Genomic DNA, 22,009 nt, shown 5'->3' with positions numbered 1-22,009 from the left:
ATAATTCACTTTAATAATTCATACTTTAATAATTCACTTTAATAATTCAAAAATCTATTATAAATAGAATTCAATAGGTTTCATTATTTCATAGAAACTTGAAAATATATTTCTCTAAACTCTCTCAATCGATTTACATATATATATATATATATATATATATATATATATATATATATATATATATATATATATATATATATATATATATATATATATATATATATATATATATATATATATTTGCTCTATATTATTTCAAGATATTATTAGTATACATAAAATATTACGACGGAGTGATGTCCGAGTGATTTCAAAATAGTTTTTTGAATGAGTCGAAGCTAAGGAAATTATGGGTTATAGCTATGGAGGTGATGGGTATGGTTCATGGGTATGCTCGTGAGGTCAATCTAGTTTTTATCATCTCCGTTGCGTCTACGTACTTTCCTGCAATATTGAATCTCAATATTGATACGTGAGCACTCATAACTTAACTTTTATATATCAATAGTGTATCCCTGACTAGTGCTCGAGTATATAGGATTATGCATGCTTGTACATTCGATATTGTCCTTAGATAGGTTTGTTGAATCCTGAATTAGATACATATGCTACTGAGATAGGGTATATGATATGCATGTCATTGGAAAGCTAGCGAAAAATTAAGAACTTTTCATTTAGATATCGAATGGTTTCGATGAACGGATTTGAAGTTATAGTCAACTGAATTTTAGTATTATTGTTAAAATGATTATTATTACTATCGTCGTTATTATTTTAATAGAAATATCATTGTTATTATAAAATATCATTATTACTATTATGTTAGTATTATCATTTTATCATAATAACATTTTTAGTAAATATAAATATTGTTATTTTTTTATAGAATAATAATAATTATTATTACAAAATAATACAACTTTTACTTATTATTATTATGATCAATATTATTTTATCAAATAAATAGGGGATACAAAGATATTTTTCACCACGCGTAATATAATTACATTAATAATACTTACCACTATAGTTTTACGATATTAAGTGAACTTTATAAATTTTACTACTTAAGATATATAAAAGTATATTTTATCATATATAAACGTTAATATAAATTTTTATTAATAAATGACTTTTATTATTATAAAATCTAATAAATATATTTAAATATATAAAACGACTATAGCTAAGTTATATAATAAACACGTATAAATTTTAGAAGTCATTTTGGGTCAAGTTGACTTTTGCATATTAGTCTCGAGCATTAGGATTGTGGTACACTATGACTTGACCAAAAATTGTTAGACAAATATTGACCAACATATAAATATATATAATTAATATAGGTTCGTGAATCCGAGGCCAACCTTGCACTTGTTAAATGACGTTAGATGTATTTTTACTACGAAATACAGTATGGTGAGTTTCATTTGCTCCCTTTTATATATATTTTTGGGACTGAGAATACATGCGCTGTTTTTTATAAATGTTTTACGAAATAGGCACAAGTACTAAAACTAATTCTATGTGGGTTTAAACCAGAAATATACCCTTAGCTTGGTAACATTAAACTACTTGTCTATGTACGGTAGGCGCGAATCCTAAAGATAGATCTATTGGGCCTGACAAACCCCATCCTGACTATGGGATGCTTTAGTACTTCGAGGTTATTTTAAACACACCTGATCTGGTGTACTTCAGAGGGTAAAACATGAACGTTAAGGCTTGTTACCGGGTGCCTACAACTTATAGAATACTTTTATACACTTGCGAGTGTACATATATTTATAAACGGAAATCTTGTGGTCTATTAATATATTGAAATGATTATTATGATAAACCTATGAACTCACCAACCTTTTGGTTGACACTTTAAAGCATGTTTATTCTCAGGTATTAAAGAAATCTTCCGCTGTGCATTAGCTCATTTTAAGGATATTACTTGGAGTCATTCATGGCATATTTTGAAAGACGTTGCATTCGAGTCATTGAGTTCATCAAGATTATTATTATGTCAATTATAGTTGGATGTATTATGAAATGGTGTGCATTCCGTCAACTTTCGTTGTAAAGAAAGTTTGTCTTTTAAAAACGAATGCAATGTTTGTAAAATGTATCATATAGAGGTCAAAATACCTCGCGATGTAATCAACTATTGTGAATCGTTGATAATGTATATGAACGGGTCCTTTCAACCATACACAAATAACAAAGCATCAATTTTTGAAACCTTGTTAAATCATCAAAGAATCAGAGTTCATCTAGTAAGTATCATGGAGTAAGTAAACTAACTAGCTAGTTGTTTACCTGCTGCTTTTTAAAGGAGATAGGCTTTCAACATAACTCCTAACATGATCGAATCGAATAGTACTAGAGCTTAGAAGTTGATGACCTAGCAAATACTCAACATGTTTCATACTTCTAGTTTCCATGTCATAGAGAGGTACCCGGATCACATCCCCAGGAAACCTTTCTTTAGATTCTCTACGCTGCTTCCATATAACCCGATTTACCAGGAAAGGTCCATCTAATAAGAACCAAGAATCAGAGTAAGTAACAGCTTCCCTAACCCAAACAGGGTTTTTGTAGTCGTCTTGTAATATCCAGATATCCAATTCGTTGTGATTCGCTACACGGTTAAGACAAATAAGTCCTAACAATCCATTGATCTTCATGAGAAATGGCAGGTCTGATGTCACAATATTCATCCCCTCCTTCGAGTACCACTTTTCATCAATAATAGCATCACTAGGAAGGTTAATCATCAAAAACTTATCTTCCGTTCTCAAATCGAATGCCAAAATTTGATTCAGATGCTCAATCATCACATATATTACACTATTGACACAAACACTATGTTTTGTGCCAAGGTACCAATGATTCCCACTAACATTGAATGGAAGATTTGCATCGATCTTTCTCCATGATAAACTCGACATACAAAAAATCATAATTTCGATAGTGGGTTTAACATGATTAACAGATTTGATACAAAGCTTCTTGATCGGTTGACGAGGATTAATAGATACAATATCAAGCATCCTGATTTTTAAAACTTTATGTTCATTTGTAGATTCATTGAACCCGAAGAAGTAACATATATGATGAACCTCCTCTTTTTTACCATAAGAAGAAGAAGAAACAATTGTAGATTCAGGAAGTTTGAATAGCTTACGAGTGCTTGGATTAATTACGAAAGCGAAATTGTTCTCAACAAATCCATTTTCAGAATTGAATAATATTAGACCGTTAAGGTGTTGAGCTTGCATGATTTCCATCTCATTACTAGTAATCTGAGTATGATCCAGTGTCAGGATATGAGTTGCAGGACCACTGTTGTGACGAGGAACCGAGAGAAAGTGTAGTTTTCGTTTGACCTTATCATAAGCCGTGATGATTATGGCCGTTCGGCCTTCATTGGTGGTGGCACGATTGTAGTGTACTTTGGCAAACCATGGATTTGAAATTAGAGACAGCCATGGCTTTGAAACGGAACTGAATTGAACTAGGACTCTCACCGGGAGTCTCGACAGGATCTCTTCCAGGATATCGTTTGGAAATCGACCCCATGTTGCTAATTCTTCTTCATATTTGTTACCGCCGGATAAGTTGTTTAATATCATCGTAACCAGACTTGATTCATCTTCTACGATTTGCATATTTTAAATCTGGAAAATATTTATCGGATGATTTCGTAATAGATTTCAATTTCAATTTAGGGTTAAGAACGAACGATATTCGATTTATTTATACTCAAAAAGTGTATATAGAGGCCCATAAATCAACAGTCCTATCGGTGGTAGTACGCTAGGGGTGTGTTTGGGTGACCAGCTTGTTGGAGCTTATGGGAGCTTATAGGAGCTTGAGTTTATGATTTTAATAAGCTCCAAGTCATAAGCTTCGTTTGGTAGAGAAAAAAAGTAAAGCTTATGAAAATCATAAGCTCTGAAAAAATAAGCTACTTTTAGTAGCTTATTGAAAAAAGTAGAGCTTATGAACTGGAAAATAAGCTCCAGCTAGTTTACCAAGCACTTATAAAAAATAATAAGCTCCAGCTACCAGCTTAAAAAATAAGCTCCAGCTCCAGCTCTATTTCATAAGCTCCAGCTCCAGCTACAAGCTCCAGCTCCAGCTACTTTCATCCAAACACACCCTAGGAATCCCTAGCCCATTACATAATCTATATCTATATCTATACTATCTTATAAATGTGTAAATAAGTAATGTCATAAATAAGAATTTCCATTCATAAAAGAAAATAGAAATGAAAAAAGAAAAATTTTTAGTACATGTAGATGATGTCATAAACAATATTAATTTTTTTAATAAGAAATTGATTAATCAATAATCAGTAAAAAATGAATAAAAGGAAGCTTAAAATGGATATTTCCAAGAAAAGTGAAATTTTGAGACTTACAAGCTTTATTTGTTATTTGTATTGTATTTTATTGAGACTCGCAAACTTCTTGAAACTTACCAACTGTATCACGCGTATTCTTCATGCCATCACCCAATCTCTTCTTCATCAAGATTTTTTTTTTTTTTATTGTCATCTCTCTTTAATAGTCAATGTATGTATTTTCTACTCCCTATATTTCATGTATAAGCAAATTTTATCTTCTAGAGTTATTTTACATTACAGTTATATGGATTTGGGGCTACAACTCTTTGTCATCAAATGTCATACTAACATGAATTTATTCTTAATTTTGAATTATAATTTCTATTTGCTCAAATTCTATTTAATATGTAAAATTATAAATTCTATTTATGGTCATATCAATTTCTTTGTTTTCGTTTTGATTTATATTTCTATTTCTATTTGACAGATTGATAGTCCGGATGTCGACAACATGATGACCACTTCTACCATCTACAAGCCCAGTAATTAAAACTTCAATACTCAATGTAAGGTTGTTAAGTTTGATTTGAAAGTGTTAAGTTTGGGATTTGATTTTGATGATTTTTAGTTTCTTCGTTGGCATTTTAATTCTCAAATTTCATCTTTTTTGGTTTTATAGCTTATGAGAGGTGAATCAATACCTGCAGGGTAGTTTTCGTCGGTTAAGGTCCGGTTAATGAACGTCTAAAATAAAAGGGTTAATTGGTCGGGCAGTTAAACCGTAAAAAAATAAAGGAAGGAAAAACTGTAAATGGTCGGTTAACTAAACGTTTAAAAATAAATGAATGAAAAAGTAAAAGGAAAAAAGTAACCCCTAAAAAAGCGAGTCGGTCTGGGTCAATCGAATCGGGTCGACTCGATACTGTTCACAATGCCATAAGCTTTAGCATAATTTATATTTATAATTATAATTATAATTTGAGAATTTGTTATGTTCAATTATTTAGATCAGTTGCAAATGTCATTGGTTAATAACACTATACTATTAATGTGAAAGTGCATGAAGGTGATCGATGACTGAAAGAAATGAAGTATGAATTCCGTTACATTTTGTGGACCTCGATTTTTATACTTAAATCATTGGTGAGTTTTTTCGGCTTAATATTTTGAAGATTATTATTATTTTTTTAGTTACAGTTAGTGAATCTTCATTGATTTTATAGTAATGCCATTAGTGAAAAATTCCTCAGATATTCTGAATCTTAAACGAGTTAAACTTGAAGTTTTTTGATTCAATGTATATTTTTAGTGTTTATGATCCCGTAATTACGTTTAATTTAAGTGTAGCATACGTGACTCATTTTTGAACTTTATTGTGTTAAATTCTATACTTGGTCATTTCAATGAATCATTTTAAACATCAAATTAAGTTCGGCATTTTGATATCCGTTTGAAAGAGATACAATAATATAAGTATATTTTGGTCTGCCCAAGCTTCATAACCATTTCTAACTTTTTGCAACTCATATGAATAAGTGGTCATTCATAAAGGTTCATGACAACACAAGATCGGCCAATGGTGGTTGCATGCCATGGTAAAGTTGCATATGATATGAGTACTCTAATCTACCTTCGTTGATTTAACATGTGGTAATTTGATTGCTTATACTCCTCGCGTGGCTATCCTTCCCCTGCAAGTTCTTTGATATCATTTTTTTATGTATGTGTATGAAAATTGTTTTTAAGGCCGTGATGCCCTTTGTGCGTAAAGAATTGTCTACGTCATTTTTATATAATTGAAAATTGTAATATTGTGATCTGATGGTTGAGTAAGTATGTTGATTTGAAACTATAATGCATTGTCCGGTGACATTTTTCAGTTTAATAGGCTCTCATATTTTAGCAACATGGTTACTGTTAAGTTTTTGTTCGATAGATGTTTAATGACCTACATAATCAAATATGAAATAAGTGATGTTGTTATTACTTTTATTATACCGCCTATTAATATACTCGATTTTTTACACTAAATGGCAATGTTTGTTAAATTTTTTTTTCCAGATATGTGCTTATTTTACACTTACAAACTTATAAAAATGACATCTACATGTTGGTTTAATAATATTTGTCAACGGTAATATATGTTAATTATAATATATCATTTAACAATTTTTCTTCAACAAACCCGTGATTTCACGGGTATTTAAACTAGTAAATAAAGGAAATTACAATTCTAAAAGGAAGATTATTTATCGATTGGGTTCCGGTTTTTAAACTTTATTCGGTTTGCTTTTTGATTTTTACAGTTTATTATGTTCGGTTTTTCTGATTTTATAATTTTTTGGAGCAAAACTAAAAACGAAATCGAATTCAAATATCAAAAACGAAATAAAACCAAACTGAAAACTAATTTATAATTTGATTCACTTTTGTTTAAAAGGAATATAAATTTCAACATCAATATGTTACTTTTTCCCAATGAAATCAACAAACACTATTAATAACATACTATCCATACCAGGATTTGCCTATGACTTCAAAGTTAAAGGAGTAATTCGATACTGTCAGGTCAATGACCATTTAGTAGCCGATGTTAACACTGAATTAAACACTTTTTTCTTTCTTTTTTTCCTCATAATATTCAACAATAATAATGATAAATCCATTTTCACATTCTTCCAATATTAGCTACTCTCTTAAAGCTTTGTTCCAGAGTTACTATTATGAAAGAAAAGAAAGTAAGCTCGAAAAAAGTTAAAAAAATTTAGTGTTCCCGGTCTTTTATCAAAAGAGAAAGGAAAGAAAATGGAATAATTGTTATGACTAATATTCTTTCTCACACTTCCTTCTAAATTGAAAAGATATACTTGATGGGAAAATGGTCACAACGGGCAAACTACAAAGCGGAAACAAACCCGTTTGACAAGCATTTCCCGACCCGTATGAACCCGTGAGGAAACTAACATATAAGGTATACCACAATCACCACAAATCAACCCCAATTCTGTCCCAAATCAGCAAATACGAAATAACAAAGCACACACAATACACACGAGACTTTTTACGTGGAAAACCCCTCAAAATCGAGAGTAAAAACCACGGGACTCGTAAGCCACTTAAATTCCACTATCATCAACAAGGAGAGCAATACAATAATCCTTCTCTAGCTCAACTAGAGGTATACAACATCATCATACTCTTGAACAACAATAATCAACAAGTATATGAAGAAATTAAAGACAAAAGATGAACAACACTACCAATAAACTGCCCTCTGTTCCAGCAGCAAAATCACGAGCTACAGGCCTTTCTAGATGAATTCAACGGTTGAAAATGTTGGCACTGATGTCAGGAAGACACAGCCCAAATATCTTGAAGATTCAACGGTCGGATCTCCGGGGATCGTCTCTTTTCTGGCCTGCTGTCACTGTAGACGGGAAATGTGTTTTTCACTCTTTTTCTTGATCTCTCTGTGATCTTTCTTTCTCTCTTGATGATGAAAACAGCTGCACCCAATTGAGATTTGAAATGCCCTCAAATGATTGACCAAGTCAACCAACATTTGGGCCTAATTTGTTGGGCCTTGGGTTTGGTTTTAATTTCCTCATATTTGGAAACTAAATAAAATACCCAACAAATCTCCCCCTTTCCAATTATGAGGAAGGGATCGCCATCCCGGCGATCGAGCAACATACCTTAAGCTTCTCACTTGCTAAAGCCTTTGTGAACATGTCAGAACCATTATCATCGGTATGAACTTTATCAAGTTCAAACGAACCATCTTCAAGACGTTCTCTAATCCAATGATACCGCACATCTATATGTTTTGTCCGCTTATGATACATAGAATTTCTAGCCAAATGAATCGCACTCTCATTATCACAAAGAACCACATATCGTGATTGCTTAAACCCAAGGTCTTGTAGAAACCTTTTCATCCACAATAGTTCTTTGCACGCTTCTGTTGCTGCCATATACTCAGCCTCGGTTGTAGACAATGCAACACACTTTTGTAACCTTGATTGCCATGAAACTGCTCCCCCTGCGAAAGTCATCAAATATCCAGAAGTGGATTTCATGTTATCTTTGTTTCCTGCCATATCTGAGTCTGTATAACCAACAAGCACCGGCTCTCCATTTCCGAATGTGATACCTAACTTTGAAGTACCTCGTAAGTATCTCATAATCCATTTAACCGCTTCCGAATGCTTCTTACCCAGATTTGACATAAATCGACTAACAACACTTACCGCATGAGCTATATCTGGCCTAGTACACACCATAGCATACATCAAGCTACCAACTGCTGACGCATATGGAACTATATTCATCTCCTCAACATCCTCCTTTGAAGTAGGACAATCTCTTTCTGTTAGCTTAAAGTTGTTTGTAAGAGGGGAACTAACCACTTTAGCATTCTTCTATTGCTCTTGTGATATATGTAACGTCTTAGCACCTCTATCTCTAGAAATCCGAATGCCAAGAATCTGTTTTGCTGGCCCCAAGTCTTTCATAGCAAAAGACTTGCTCAATTCTCGCTTCAACTGCGCAATTCTTTTAATATTTTTACCAACAATTAACATATCATCAACGTATAACAACAATATGATGAAATCATCATCACCAAACCTCTGAAAGAAAACACAATGATCTGAAGTTGTCTTTCGGTAGCCTTGCTTTCCTATAACCGACTCAAACTTCTTATACCACTGTCTCGGTGCTTGCTTCAACCCATATAAACTTTTCTGAAGTCTACAAACATAATTTTCTTTACCCTTAACCCGAAAACCTTCAGGTTGCATCATGTAGATTTCCTTATCCAAATCACCGTGAAGAAAAGCAGTCTTGACATCCATCTGTTCAACCTCAAGATCAAGACTAGCAGCTAATCCAAGAACTACTCGAATAGATCCCATCTTCACAACCGGTGAGAAAATCTCATCAAAATCAATACCCTTTTTCTGGCTGAATCCTTTAACGACTAACCTAGCTTTGTACCTTGGTTGTGAAGTAAGCTCATCTGTCTTCACTTTGAATACCCATTTGTTTCTCAAAGCTCTCTTGCCTTTAGGTAACTTCACCAGCTCATAAGTATTGTTCTCATGCAAGGAATTCATCTCATCTTGCATAGCTTCACCCCACTCTTTCTTATGCTCATCTTTCATTACTTCTGAATAACATTCTGGCTCTCCCCCATCAGTAACTAATACATACTCATCAGCAGAATATCTAACAGAAGGATGACGGTCTCGGGTAGACCGCCTAAGTGGGACAAATGGGGGCACATCTGGTACTGGAATCTCTACCTGCTCCGGAGCATAATCATCATCAGTACCATGTTCATCATTATGAACATCATCTCCAACATGTTGTGGAGTAACTGGATCCAAATCAACAAGATCAGCACTAGGTTGAGGAACTGAATCTGTCTTATCAACATCTTTTAACATCTGATCTTCTGTAAATACAACATCTCGGCTTCGTACGAGTTTCTTCTGAACTGGATCATATAACCTGTACCCAAAATCATCTTCACCATAGCCGAGGAATACACATGGCTTAGTCTTCATATCAAGCTTTGACCTCTCATCTTTGGGAACATGAACAAAAGCTTTACATCCAAAAACTCGTAAATGGCGGTAAGAAACATCTTTGCCGCTCCAAACCCTGTTAGGAACATCAAAACGCAAAGGAACACAAGGGGTTAGATTAATAATATGAACTGCCGTATTTAAAGCCTCACCCCAAAAGGAATCGGACAACCCTGCATGTGAAAGCAAACATCTAACTCTCTCAACCAAAGTTCTGTTCATCCTCTCTGCTAAGCCATTCAACTGAGGTGTCTTTGGTGGAGTCTTTTGATGTCGAATACCATTCTCCTTACAATAAGCATCAAACCTGCCAATGTATTCACCGCCATTATCAGTCCGAATACACTTGAGTTTCTTCCCCGTTTGCCTTTCAACTAGTGTATGAAATTCCTTAAACTTTTCAAATACTTGATCCTTTGACTTTAAGGTATAAACCCACACCTTCCTGGAATGATCATCGATGAATGTAACAAAGTAGGAACATCCACCAAGTGTCCTAGTCTTCATAGACCCACAAACATCCGAATGAACTAGATCAAGTATGTTCTCCATTCGAAAAGGAGAATGACTCTTAAACGCAACTCTGGTCTGTTTCCCTGCCAAACAGTGAGAACAGTTACTCAAATTAATATCACTAACACCCGACAACACATTCTTCTTAAACAAGATAGACATCCCCTTTTCACTCATGTGGCCAAGTCTTTTATGCCACAACTCAGTAGAATCAACATTGTCCACTGCGTTAACAATGTTCTGGATAATCTTCGGACGCGTGATGTATAATCTTGAGTCTTTCTTGCCTCTTCCCACTATCATAGAACCAAGAGTTAGTTTCCAAATACCATTACCAAAACCGTTATAATAACCATCATCATCAAGAATGCCTGTTGAAATAACATTAAGTCTCATATCCGGAACATGTTTTACATTATGCAAAGCTAACTCCATTCCCGTGTCAAATTTCAAACAAACATCTCCAATACCAACGATCTTTGATAACCCGGCATTACCCATCCTAGCAAATCCATAGTCACCTGGAGTGTAAGATGAGAAGTGATCTCTACAAATTGCAACATGACATGTAGCACCACTATCAACAATCCAACTCGTGTCATCATGAGTAAGATTGATCATATCATAATCAATACAAACAAAGAACTCATCTGTGATAGCGTTAACTTCAACCTTATCATCATCACCACCATCACTTTTCTTTTGTTTATTCTTGTCATATGCCTTTTTCTTCTCATTCTTCAACTTTGGACAATACCACTTTGTGTGCCCCTTTTCATGACAATTATAACACTCAACATTAGCAAATTTGCCTTTGCGTGAGCTGCTACGATGATTGCCTCTTTTACCCTGACCTCTACTATGACTTCTCCCCCGCGTTTCTGTGACCAAGATATCTGACTGTGAAGAGGAACCTTGTGACTTTCTTCTTATCTCTTCATTCAAAATACTACCCTTAGCCAATTCCATGGTGATAGTACCATTCGGTGCAGAGTTGGACAAAGATGTCCTAAAAGTCTTCCAAGAGTCCGGTAATGTACCAAGTAACCAGAGACCCTGAATCTCATCCTCAAACTTGATACCCATACCTGCAAGCTGATTTATAATACCCTGATATGCATTTAGGTGATCTGTAATAGGAGTCCCATCATGATACTTCAAAGCCATCATCTGCTTAATTAAGAACAACTTGTTATTCCCAGTCTTCCGTTCATATAACTGCTCAAGCTTTTTCCATAAGGCTTTAGCATCAGTCTCCCCAGTAATATGATTCACAACATTATCATCAACCCACTGCCGAATATACCCACATACTTGTCTATGCAAAATTTTCCATTGAGCATCAGATTTTTCCTCAGGTTTATCCTCAGAAAAAACAGGCAAATAATAATCTTTCACATAAAGAAGATCCTCCATCTTGCCTTTCCAAACATGATAATTTGAACCATTTAAACTAATCATTTTACTTGTATTAGCTTCCATCTTTCACACAAGTCAATGAAAAAAACCTTAAGCTCTAGATACCAATTTGATGGGAAAATGGTCACAACGGGCAAACTACAAAGCGGAAACAAACCCGTTTGACAAGCATTTCCCGACCCGTATGAACCCGTGAGGAAACTAACATATAAGGTATACCACAATCACCACAAATCAACCCCAATTCTGTCCCAAATCAGCAAATACCAAATAACAAAGCACACACAATACACACGAGACTTTTTACGTGGAAAACCCCTCAAAATCGAGAGTAAAAACCACGGGACTCGTAAGCCACTTAAATTCCACTATCATCAACAAGGAGAGCAATACAATAATCCTTCTCTAGCTCAACTAGAGGTATACAACATCATCATACTCTTGAACAACAATAATCAACAAGTATATGAAGAAATTAAAGACAAAAGATGAACAACACTACCAATAAACTGCCCTCTGTTCCAGCAGCAAAATCACGAGCTACAGGCCTTTCTAGATGAATTCAACGGTTGAAAATGTTGGCACTGATGTCAGGAAGACACAGCCCAAATATCGTGAAGATTCAACGGTCGGATCTCCGGGGATCGTCTCTTTTCTGGCCTGCTGTCACTGTAGACGGGAAATGTGTTTTTCACTCTTTTTCTTGATCTCTCTGTGATCTTTCTTTCTCTCTTGATGATGAAAACAGCTGCACCCAATTGAGATTTGAAATGCCCTCAAATGATTGACCAAGTCAACCAACATTTGGGCCTAATTTGTTGGGCCTTGGGTTTGGTTTTAATTTCCTCATATTTGGAAACTAAATAAAATACCCAACAATACTCCCATCCCTTTCATTCACATTAACATCATTTCCTTTTTTTTCATTTAAAAACTCAGGAACCAGCCTAAAATACCCCTTTTGATACAGTTCATAGGTGATAACAACTCTTAACAAACTTTAAATATGCAAACAATATGAAAAAGCTACAAATAACGTATAAGCATAAGCATGCTTATCAAAACAGACAAAATAAAGGGAAAATTGTTAAAATTCTTATGGAAGTATTTTCATCTGCCTGAGTCTTTCAACCCAAAATGATATGCTCGCAAGTGTATTTGCATACCCATGAAATTCAAATTGTCGACTCCTATTCATGCTACAAACATGTTGAATTTTAAGTTTGTAAGTTATATCAATTGCTTTAAAGCAAGTTATCTCCTCCATTTTTGTCTTGTACAATCCATTCTCTTCCACAATTGTGTCCCACACCTCTCCTTTATTCTTCATGAATTCCAGAAAATCAAAATTTTCTTTCTCGTCGAATGTCACGAATTCAACATCAAACACATCACAGAGCACTTTCCATAACAATTTCCATGAAAACACGTCACCGTTTGTGCAATTAAAAGCTTCATTCTTAGCCTTTTTTGTCACTGATGCCCATATTTGTTGTTCGGCTAGCACTCTCGCATCAGACATATCCCAAAAATGCTCCCAACTATACTTATTACCAACAAACCTGTACGGATCCAAAAATTAGTGTATATTGGTGGATAACTTGATAATTAATAATGTACTTAATCTAATTATGGATATTGTTATCGAGCATATAAGGGTTGTACAATTCAATAATTACACTATAACATGTGACCATCATGTACCACTTTTAATGTATGTAAATAACGGCTATAAGGGCTAACGTTAACAATATCCTTTAATTAAATATGTTAGTTTAGTAGATTGTTTATTAGGTTTAGAATTGGTCATGTGTTGACCATAATTTAAGATAATTTAAGAAGAGTGGATTTGGTAAGTGGATCATTATCTAATTAGTAGTTTAGTTCAACATATATACCTAACGAGAAAATGATGTGTGCTGAAAGCTTTAATTAGTAGTTTATTTCACACATATACACCTAATGAGAAAGTGATGTGTGTTGAATGTTGATAGTTGACGACACACGGTTTATGATTTCATATTATATTATATAATAGTTTTATAAGTTCGTCCGTTGGACGGAAATTGTAAATATGAGTATTAAAATAGTTAGCATTGATGACAATTACAAATGTTATCGATCAAATGTAGCCTGAATTAAGAAAATGAAAACGTAAATAAAATAGAATCGTTACATGATAATCCTCTATGAAATAGTCTATGTAAGAGTACGTGCTTTACACGGTAGTTTATAATTAAATAAAAAAGAATTATTTAATTTTATCTTATAATAATATAAATCAAAAATCAATATTTAATATTTTATAATTTAAATCACTATAATTTATAATTATAATTGTAATTGTAATAATTAATAATTTATTTATATTTGTAATACCACATAAACTTTAATTCTAAATTATATTAAATTATAGTTCATACTTAGTTAAGGAGATTTACCCATGATTCTTACCATGTTTATAATTGATATTCAATTATCTATATTTAATCAGATAATGAAAAATAAACAGGATCAAAAACAGGTTGATACATAAGCATATTGCAAACGCTTTATATAATCTATAGAAGTTAGATATTTTGTTTTTGGTACATAGTATACATCGGAACAAAAATAAAAATATATAACTTATTTGTAACTTTATTCTAAATAAATAATAATAACTATTACTAAAAAGATACTAATTAAACATTAATCTTGTTTATTGTGGAAGATGGAAATCGAATCCAAGATTTGAACATGTTGAAAGTGGAGTGAAAATTGAGTCAAGATTCCGTAATCCTTTTTAACATTATCACAAACCAGCCTCATATGTTTTAATATTATTTTTTTTAGTTCTATATTTAAATATTTAGGGAGTTATTTTAAATTAAAGAGTTGTAGTTGTATTATTTTAAGAAGTTATTTTAAAGAGTTATTATTATTTAATTCAATTAAACTAAAAAAATAGATTATTTAGTTTAGTTTAATTGAGAAATTACCACGTTTAGAATATTAATTCAGATTAATTGAGAAAGTGACACGTAAGATTATTGACGCATGCTTTATAATAATGTATGTATAAATAGATGGATTACATGATATATGATACGACAATATATGATAGCATCACAATTTGTTATTTAAATAGGTCAAATGATTGCAGCTGAAAATCGTTTTAAGTAAAAGTATGTAATATTGCAATAAACATATCAACTATTGTTATAAAACTTAACGCTTGTCATTTGTTAATCTCATTATATAAATTTAAAAAACACATATATAATGTAAGTAGATGAAAAAAACAAATGTTTTGAAAAAACGTTTTTTAAAAGACTGTTATTTTATTAGGTTGATTTTTTTTTTAAGAAATGAAAAAAATAAAGAAACTGGGAAAGGAAAAAGATAAGTAATAGGTTGTTAAGGTGATGATTACGTCAACTAGTCACGAAAATTTTAAATGTGGGATGATACCACTAAACTAATAACACATATACTTGAATACCGCAAAAAATAATATATAAGTACTGTTATAATACATCAATTATTGAAGTAGAAGTCAAGAAATGGTGGCTAACAATTTTATATAATTCACAAAAGTCAAATATGTAACACTCTTTGTAGTATAAATATGCATCAATATGTACAAGATAAACACACCATTCTAATATACTTACAACAAGTATTATACTTCTTTCTCTCCATTATCATCTTTGTTCTTACACTTCATTATTAGTATTCTTAATCAAGAATCAAACCACTAAAGGTAGTTATAAGCCTACTGAATTATAACACGTTATCAGCACGAAGTGCTCCGTATAATCAAGGTTTATCTAAGTAAGCACGAGTCACTAATCAAGGCAAGTGTTCAAGTCCGGCAGTACGCTGTTTCGGACCGGTGTACCCTGAGAACAGACGCATAATCTGTTTAAGGGAATTGTGTCAAACACAAGCCCGGTTCAACCTAATATTGGTTAGATCGTTTCAACTTTCTCTTAGTTTGATTATTTATTAGCAATATGATTATTACGTTTGTGATAATATATATAAGTGTTTCAGTTTCGTATACAATTTTCCTACAAACTTAAACAGATTCTTATACGAAACTAATATTTGATATAAACTGCTTTTGATCTAATATGAATAATTTTATTGCTATTTAAACTCATAATACAGATCGTATGTTATATACAGAGTATTCCGTAATTGATGTAGCTTACCTGTGATATAAATCTTGTATGCCTAAAATATTTATGTTGATATAACTCTGCCATATATGTTATTATGGTCTATTAGAATACATATTAGTATTAGTATTTTAATCGTGTATAAATACAAAGATATGCATTCAAACTTATACAAAATATACGCAAGAATCCTATCTTAATTGGAGACCATATCCTTAGCATGTATTACACTTATAAAATACTATTAATGCACCGGTTTATTAAATTGATTTTAATTTGCCATGATGTTTCGGTGGTTATAAACATGTTTACTTTGTTATTAATTTTGCTTGCAAATAAAATTGCTTGTTTGATGATTATAATAAATTCAACTTCAATTAACAATTTCGTATATACAAATTCGTGTATTAATCTGTTTCACTCTTTTATGTATATATCGTCGAAGATCGTTGGTTACGATCCTAGATTAATTTCATATGTTTGGTTTTGTTTCAAATCGAGCTTGCCGTCTTTTCTTTGGAAGACCCGTGAACATAAGATTGGATGACCTTTGTTGATGATCATCATCATTCTTTTCTAGCGGCGGTAACAATCGACAACACCGGCGAATAAATTGCAGGTAACGCCATTAACGATTTTTATTCGTTTAAGTGTTTAACCATAGTGTGTTAAGACAGGAACGAGATCGATTCCCGGTGTCACCGCATAGCCATATGTAAGGTAACACGATTAAAATCATGTATCACTCGAGGTGTTTTTTTTTTTTTCTCTCGTTTGATATTTTTTTTTCTTCGTTGAATACGAAACTGCTTTGAGTAGAAAATAAAGCATTGAAAAGGAAATTATTAAACTTGTCGTTATGATTCTTACGCTTATAAATAGAACGATAAAATTTCATATTTTAGTTCTGCTATACGTGTACTACTTGAATTATGTACATGTTCTACGTGTACTTCTCAAGTAAATTACAAAAGAATTAAACTGATTGAAGTGTATGGTTTGAATTATTCTATTTAGATGGCACAGGTATTGAAATGTTACTTTGCTTGATTGATTGCAATTTGTTACACAATGTGAATCTGAATATAACCAATTAATTATGTGGTATTTGGTCAATTATAACGGATGACTTTGTTGTAAAACTTACTAATGTTTGCGAATATTAGTTGCATAATTAATACTGATGAATGAATGCTTTGATATGTTACTCGGTATTAATTTATTGTGGACAGTAAATACTTGCTTATTACATATAATATCTAATTGATATTGATGTTGAACACGTAGTCTATGTGGTGTACATATATAACTTTTGTTTATAAACAACCTCAAAAAGATTAATTACTTGTTTATGCTTTTGCTGGTTATATGTGTTGTATATATATAACTTTGGTTAGCCAATCATGACCTCTTATTCGACAGTACTACCACTGTCGAATGTGGCTCTTTCTCATACTGAGAAACCTGAGAAGTTTACTGGTGTAAATTTCATGCGGTGGCAGTAAAAGATGTTCTTTTATCTGACTACGCTGAACCTAGTGAGGTACTTGACTGAACCTTGCGAGGTTCTTGGTTGAACCACTCCCCAAGTTAAATGAAAGGGAAGATGATACTCAAATTGTGAGCGCAATTAAAGTTTGGAATCATTTGAATTCTTTGTGCGAAACTATTTCTTGAATACATAAACATCTTATTTAGCTCTACAAATAAGTCCCAAAAGAAAAGAAAGCGAGAGTGAATCTGTTGAAAAATCTTGATTAAATAAACCCTGAGCTACCTTGAGACTTGAATGGTTTGAATTTTCTAAGATGCCTAGCTTGTTATGTATCACTCATAAATAAATAATTTTAGACCATAACGCATATGATGAAAAGCGCAGCACATATGATTAAAATGATATATTGTAAAAAGCGCATATGATGAAAAGCGCAGCGCATATGATTAAAAGCGCATATGATAAAAAGAGCATATGATGAAAAGCGCAGCGCATATGATTAAAAGTGCATATGATGAAAAGCGCATATGGTGAAAAGCGCAGCGCATATGATTAAAAGCGCATATGGTGAAAAGGATATATGATGAAAAGCACATATGGTGATTAATGAAAAAGCACATATGGTGATTAATGAAAAGCACATACGGTGATTAATGAAAAAGCACATATAGTGATTAATGAAAAAGCACATATGGTGATTAATGAAAAGCACATATGGTGATTAATGAAAAGCACATATGGTGATTAATGAAAAATACATTGAGAAAGAATCACCAATGTTTTTTGAAAGAATTCAAGATGATATATATGAGGACATGCAAATTTACATGTTGCGATATTATTTCACATTAGACAAAGTGCAACTCATAAATATTCTCCCCTACAACTTGATTTTGGCCGAGAGCCAAATATTTCCCACCATTAGAACATTTGATTGTGTAGTGTATGTTCTAGTTGCACAACCACAACGCACTAAAATGGGTCCTCAAAGGAGGATGGGGATATATATATTAAATATGAAACATCTTCAATTATAAGATATATTGAACCTATAACGGGTGATGTTTTTACAGCACGTTTTGCTGATTGTCACTTTAATGAAACATTCCCTATATTAGGGGGAGAAATGAAAAATAAAGAAAAAGATGCTTCATGATGTGAACATCAATTAAGGTATATAGAACTTGCACAAAAGAATGCGAAAAGAAAGTTAAAAAAAAAATAATGCATATGCAAGAACTTGCAAATAAACTACCTGATGCATTTACAGATACAAAAAGAAGTGAATAAATCATATATACCAGCAGTAAATGCTTCAGTTAGAATTGAAATTCTAAAAGCCGAAAATGTCACTCATGAGTCTTTGCCACGCCTGAAACGTGGGAGACCAATTGGTTCCAAAGATAAAAAAAATCCTCGAAAAGAAAAATCAGCTGATAATGAGGTAAAAGAAAGTGTTCAAGAAGAACCACAAATTAATATTCCTTCTGCAGAGGATATTGATAAATGTAAATACATAAATTGCAATAAATTATGCAATAATATGGAATCGAAATGGAATGAAAAATGTTGATGAGAATTTTTCATACAATGACATCATGAATAAAGATGATGAGCTGGAACCAAAATCTGTCATTGAATGTCAAAATAGACATGACTATATACGAGCTGAATTAGAATTGCTCAATAAAAGAAAAGTTTTCGGATAAATCATTTTCACTTTAAAGATGTGAAACGTATGGGACACAAATGAATTTTTACCCGAAAAGGAAATGAGAACAATGAAGTTACAAGGTAAAGCTATACTTGTAACTCAAGATTTTTCTCAAAGACCAGGAATTGTTTATGAGGAAACTTATTCTCTTGTTATGGATGCAATTACTTTTAGATACTTAATCAGCCTCGCAGTTTCTAAAAATTTAGAAATGCATCTCATGGATGTTGTGACTGCTTATCTATATGGATCATTTGATAGTAATATATATATATGTGTATATATATATATGTAGATACCTAAAGGGTTTAAGGTATCAGAAGCATCTAAAAACACAAGGAAATGTATTCCATTAAAGCACAAAGATTTTTATATGGGTTGATACAGTAGTATAACTGATTAAGTGATTACTTGATAAGAAAACGGGTATAAAAATAATCTTATTTGCACATGTGTTCTTATTAAGAAAACAATGTCCGGATATGTGATTGTAAACTGTTTATGTCGATGATCTTAACATCATAGGTACAAATAAAGAGATCCATGAAACCATTCAACTTCTAAAGAAAGAATTTGAAATGAAAGGTCTCGGAAAAACCAAGTATTGCCTTGGTTTGCAGATTGAGCATATGCCTAATGGTTTACTTGTACATCAAACAAACTATATCGAAAAGATTTTAAAACATTTTTTAAAGACAAAACCATTGGTTGATATATCACTCAATATTGACACTGATCTATTTTATCCCCGTGAAGATCATGAAGATCTTTACAGATCAAAAGTTCCATATCTTAGTGCAATTGGGGTTATTATGTATTTTATAAATTGTACAAGGCTTGACATTTCTTTGCAGTTAATTTGTTGACAAGGTTCAATTCAACCCCTACAAAAAGACATTGAAATGGGATCAAACCGATATTTTGATACCCTTGAGGAACTGCTAATTTAAAATTATTTTATTCTAACGCTTCGAAACAAGATTTGGTTGATTATGTATATGCAGGTCATTCAACAAATCCTCATAAAGATAAATCTCAAACTTGATATGTATTCCTAAATGGAGGTACCACAAAATCATGGCGTTCTTAAAACAAACACTTGTTGCAACATCATCAAATCATGACGAAGTGATTGCATTATATGAAACTACTCGAAAATGTTTTTGGACTAGAACGCGATAAAAGTCCAACAACTATCTATGAAGATAATGCAGCTTGCATAGCACAGATGAAAGAAGGGTATATCAAAAGTGACCGAACAAAACACATACCCCCTAGATTCTTCTCATACACTCAAGGTCTCATTAAGGACAACCAGATTGAAATGAGATATGTACAATCCAACAAAAACTCTGCCGATCTTTTCACCAAAGCACTCTCAACTGCTATTTTCAGAACACACGTTCACAATATTGGCATGAGGCTTGTTCAAAAGATGTAACAACTCAGCGATGTCTACTTGAGGGGGAGTCAACTCTATGCTGCACTCTTTTTCCCTTAGCTAAAGTTTTTTCCCACTGGGTTTTCTTTAGCAAGGTTTTTAACGAGGCAGTACTAGTTGCTCTCTAATAAAATTGTCATCCAAGGGGGAGTGTTATAATACATCAATTATTGAAGTAGAAGTCAAGAAATGGTGGCTAACAATTTTATATAATTCACAAAAGTCAAATATGTAACACTCTTTGTAGTATAAATATGCATCAATATGTACAAGATAAACACACCATTCTAATATACTTACAACAAGTATTATACTTCTTTCTCTCCATTATCATCTTTGTTCTTACACTTCATTATTAGTATTCTTAATCAAGAATCAAACCACTAAAGGTAGTTATAAGCCTACTGAATTATAACAAGTACTATAACTTACGTTTTTTACATTCTGAAACAAAAAAATACATTAAAAGAATGGTGAACATGATTTCTTCTCCTAGTTCAAAAGTAAGATAAGTTATTTAATTTCCAATATAAGAACTTAAATGAATTTATCAAAATCTTAAGTAGGTATATATCACCTTTACAGCCTTATCCTTAGATATACATTCAGACAAACATTTAGACAGATAAAATGAATAACGTACCTAAATGGATAATTTTCATGTTTGCAGATCAATGCATAAACCGAGAGAGAAAGGAGCGAATTATAATAACTTCTCGTTGATGCACCAATGATTATAGAAGAACGATGTATAGAATATGTGAATGATTCCGGGTAAGAAGCTACAATATCTTCTAAAGCGTAGTAGAAATTTGGAAAAGGTAGTCTAGGATAATCTTCTCTAAATGGTGCATCATAAGGCACGAGTTGAGATGAAAGCGTTGGGTCATAAATCGGCCCCATATATTGTTTGGTCCCCGTTTGCAACGTTACATGACTGAGTTTTGAGTCAGTGGAAGAAGTTAACGCGTTAAGAACATTTGATAACATCGAGGAATTTTTAGAAATATTTACTTCTTCGTTGTCGTTGACACTTATAGCCACCCAAAAAACATGAGTGACTTTTGCGGAAAGTGGTGAAAGCAGTTTTTGTGTGTTTTGTTTGTTTAGAGTGTCTAACATGATGTGTTTGTTGAGTAGGGAGGATGGGAACCAAGAAGGTAAAGAATGTCGTGATACACCGTAAATGGTCCATGGACCGCCTAATGCGGTTGGATTCGCTAAGGCTTCGGTTAAGGCTACACCAACCATTCCAGTGACCCCTACAATAAGAGCCACCGATGAGTTTTGATGCGCCATATTGTGTGTTTGTGATCCTCTAGAGA

At 32.7% G+C, this 22,009-nt stretch overlaps 2 protein-coding genes across 2 annotated transcripts; both read right to left on the bottom strand.

Annotated features, from left to right (window-relative positions):
* Positions 1 to 2,306: 2,306 nt before the first annotated feature.
* On the bottom strand, positions 2,307 to 3,626 carry LOC139842230 (putative F-box protein At4g09190). Its single transcript, XM_071832421.1, has one exon. The coding sequence runs from the start codon at positions 3,624 to 3,626 to the stop codon at positions 2,307 to 2,309; it is 1,320 nt and encodes a 439-aa protein (XP_071688522.1).
* A 9,261-nt stretch (positions 3,627 to 12,887) lies between these two features.
* Positions 12,888 to 21,989, bottom strand: LOC139857029 (3-oxo-Delta(4,5)-steroid 5-beta-reductase-like). The gene is made up of 2 exons (XM_071845743.1): positions 21,328 to 21,989; positions 12,888 to 13,430 (listed from the first exon to the last, which is right to left on the bottom strand). Exons 1-2 carry the CDS (start codon positions 21,981 to 21,983, stop codon positions 12,965 to 12,967), a joined length of 1,122 nt encoding a protein of 373 aa, XP_071701844.1. The 5' UTR covers positions 21,984 to 21,989; the 3' UTR covers positions 12,888 to 12,964.
* Positions 21,990 to 22,009: the final 20 nt, after the last annotated feature.

Source organism: Rutidosis leptorrhynchoides, chromosome 1 (genome assembly GCF_046630445.1).
Source record: "Rutidosis leptorrhynchoides isolate AG116_Rl617_1_P2 chromosome 1, CSIRO_AGI_Rlap_v1, whole genome shotgun sequence".
In the NCBI taxonomy this organism is placed as follows: domain Eukaryota; kingdom Viridiplantae; phylum Streptophyta; class Magnoliopsida; order Asterales; family Asteraceae; genus Rutidosis; species Rutidosis leptorrhynchoides.
The sequence above is the reverse complement of the archived record's forward strand: the minus strand, read 5'-3'. Positions and strand labels throughout refer to the sequence as shown.

Excerpts from the sequence above, each read along its gene's own strand:
- LOC139842230 (XM_071832421.1), bottom strand. The coding sequence starts at position 3,626 with ATGATATTAAACAACTTATCCGGCGGTAACAAATATGAAGAAGAATTA.
- LOC139857029 (XM_071845743.1), bottom strand. The coding sequence starts at position 21,983 with ATGGCGCATCAAAACTCATCGGTGGCTCTTATTGTAGGGGTCACTGGA. Across the intron at positions 13,431-21,327 it reads CATGAAAATTATCCATTTAG|GTTTGTTGGTAATAAGTATA; the intron begins GTACGTTATTCA and ends GGATCCGTACAG.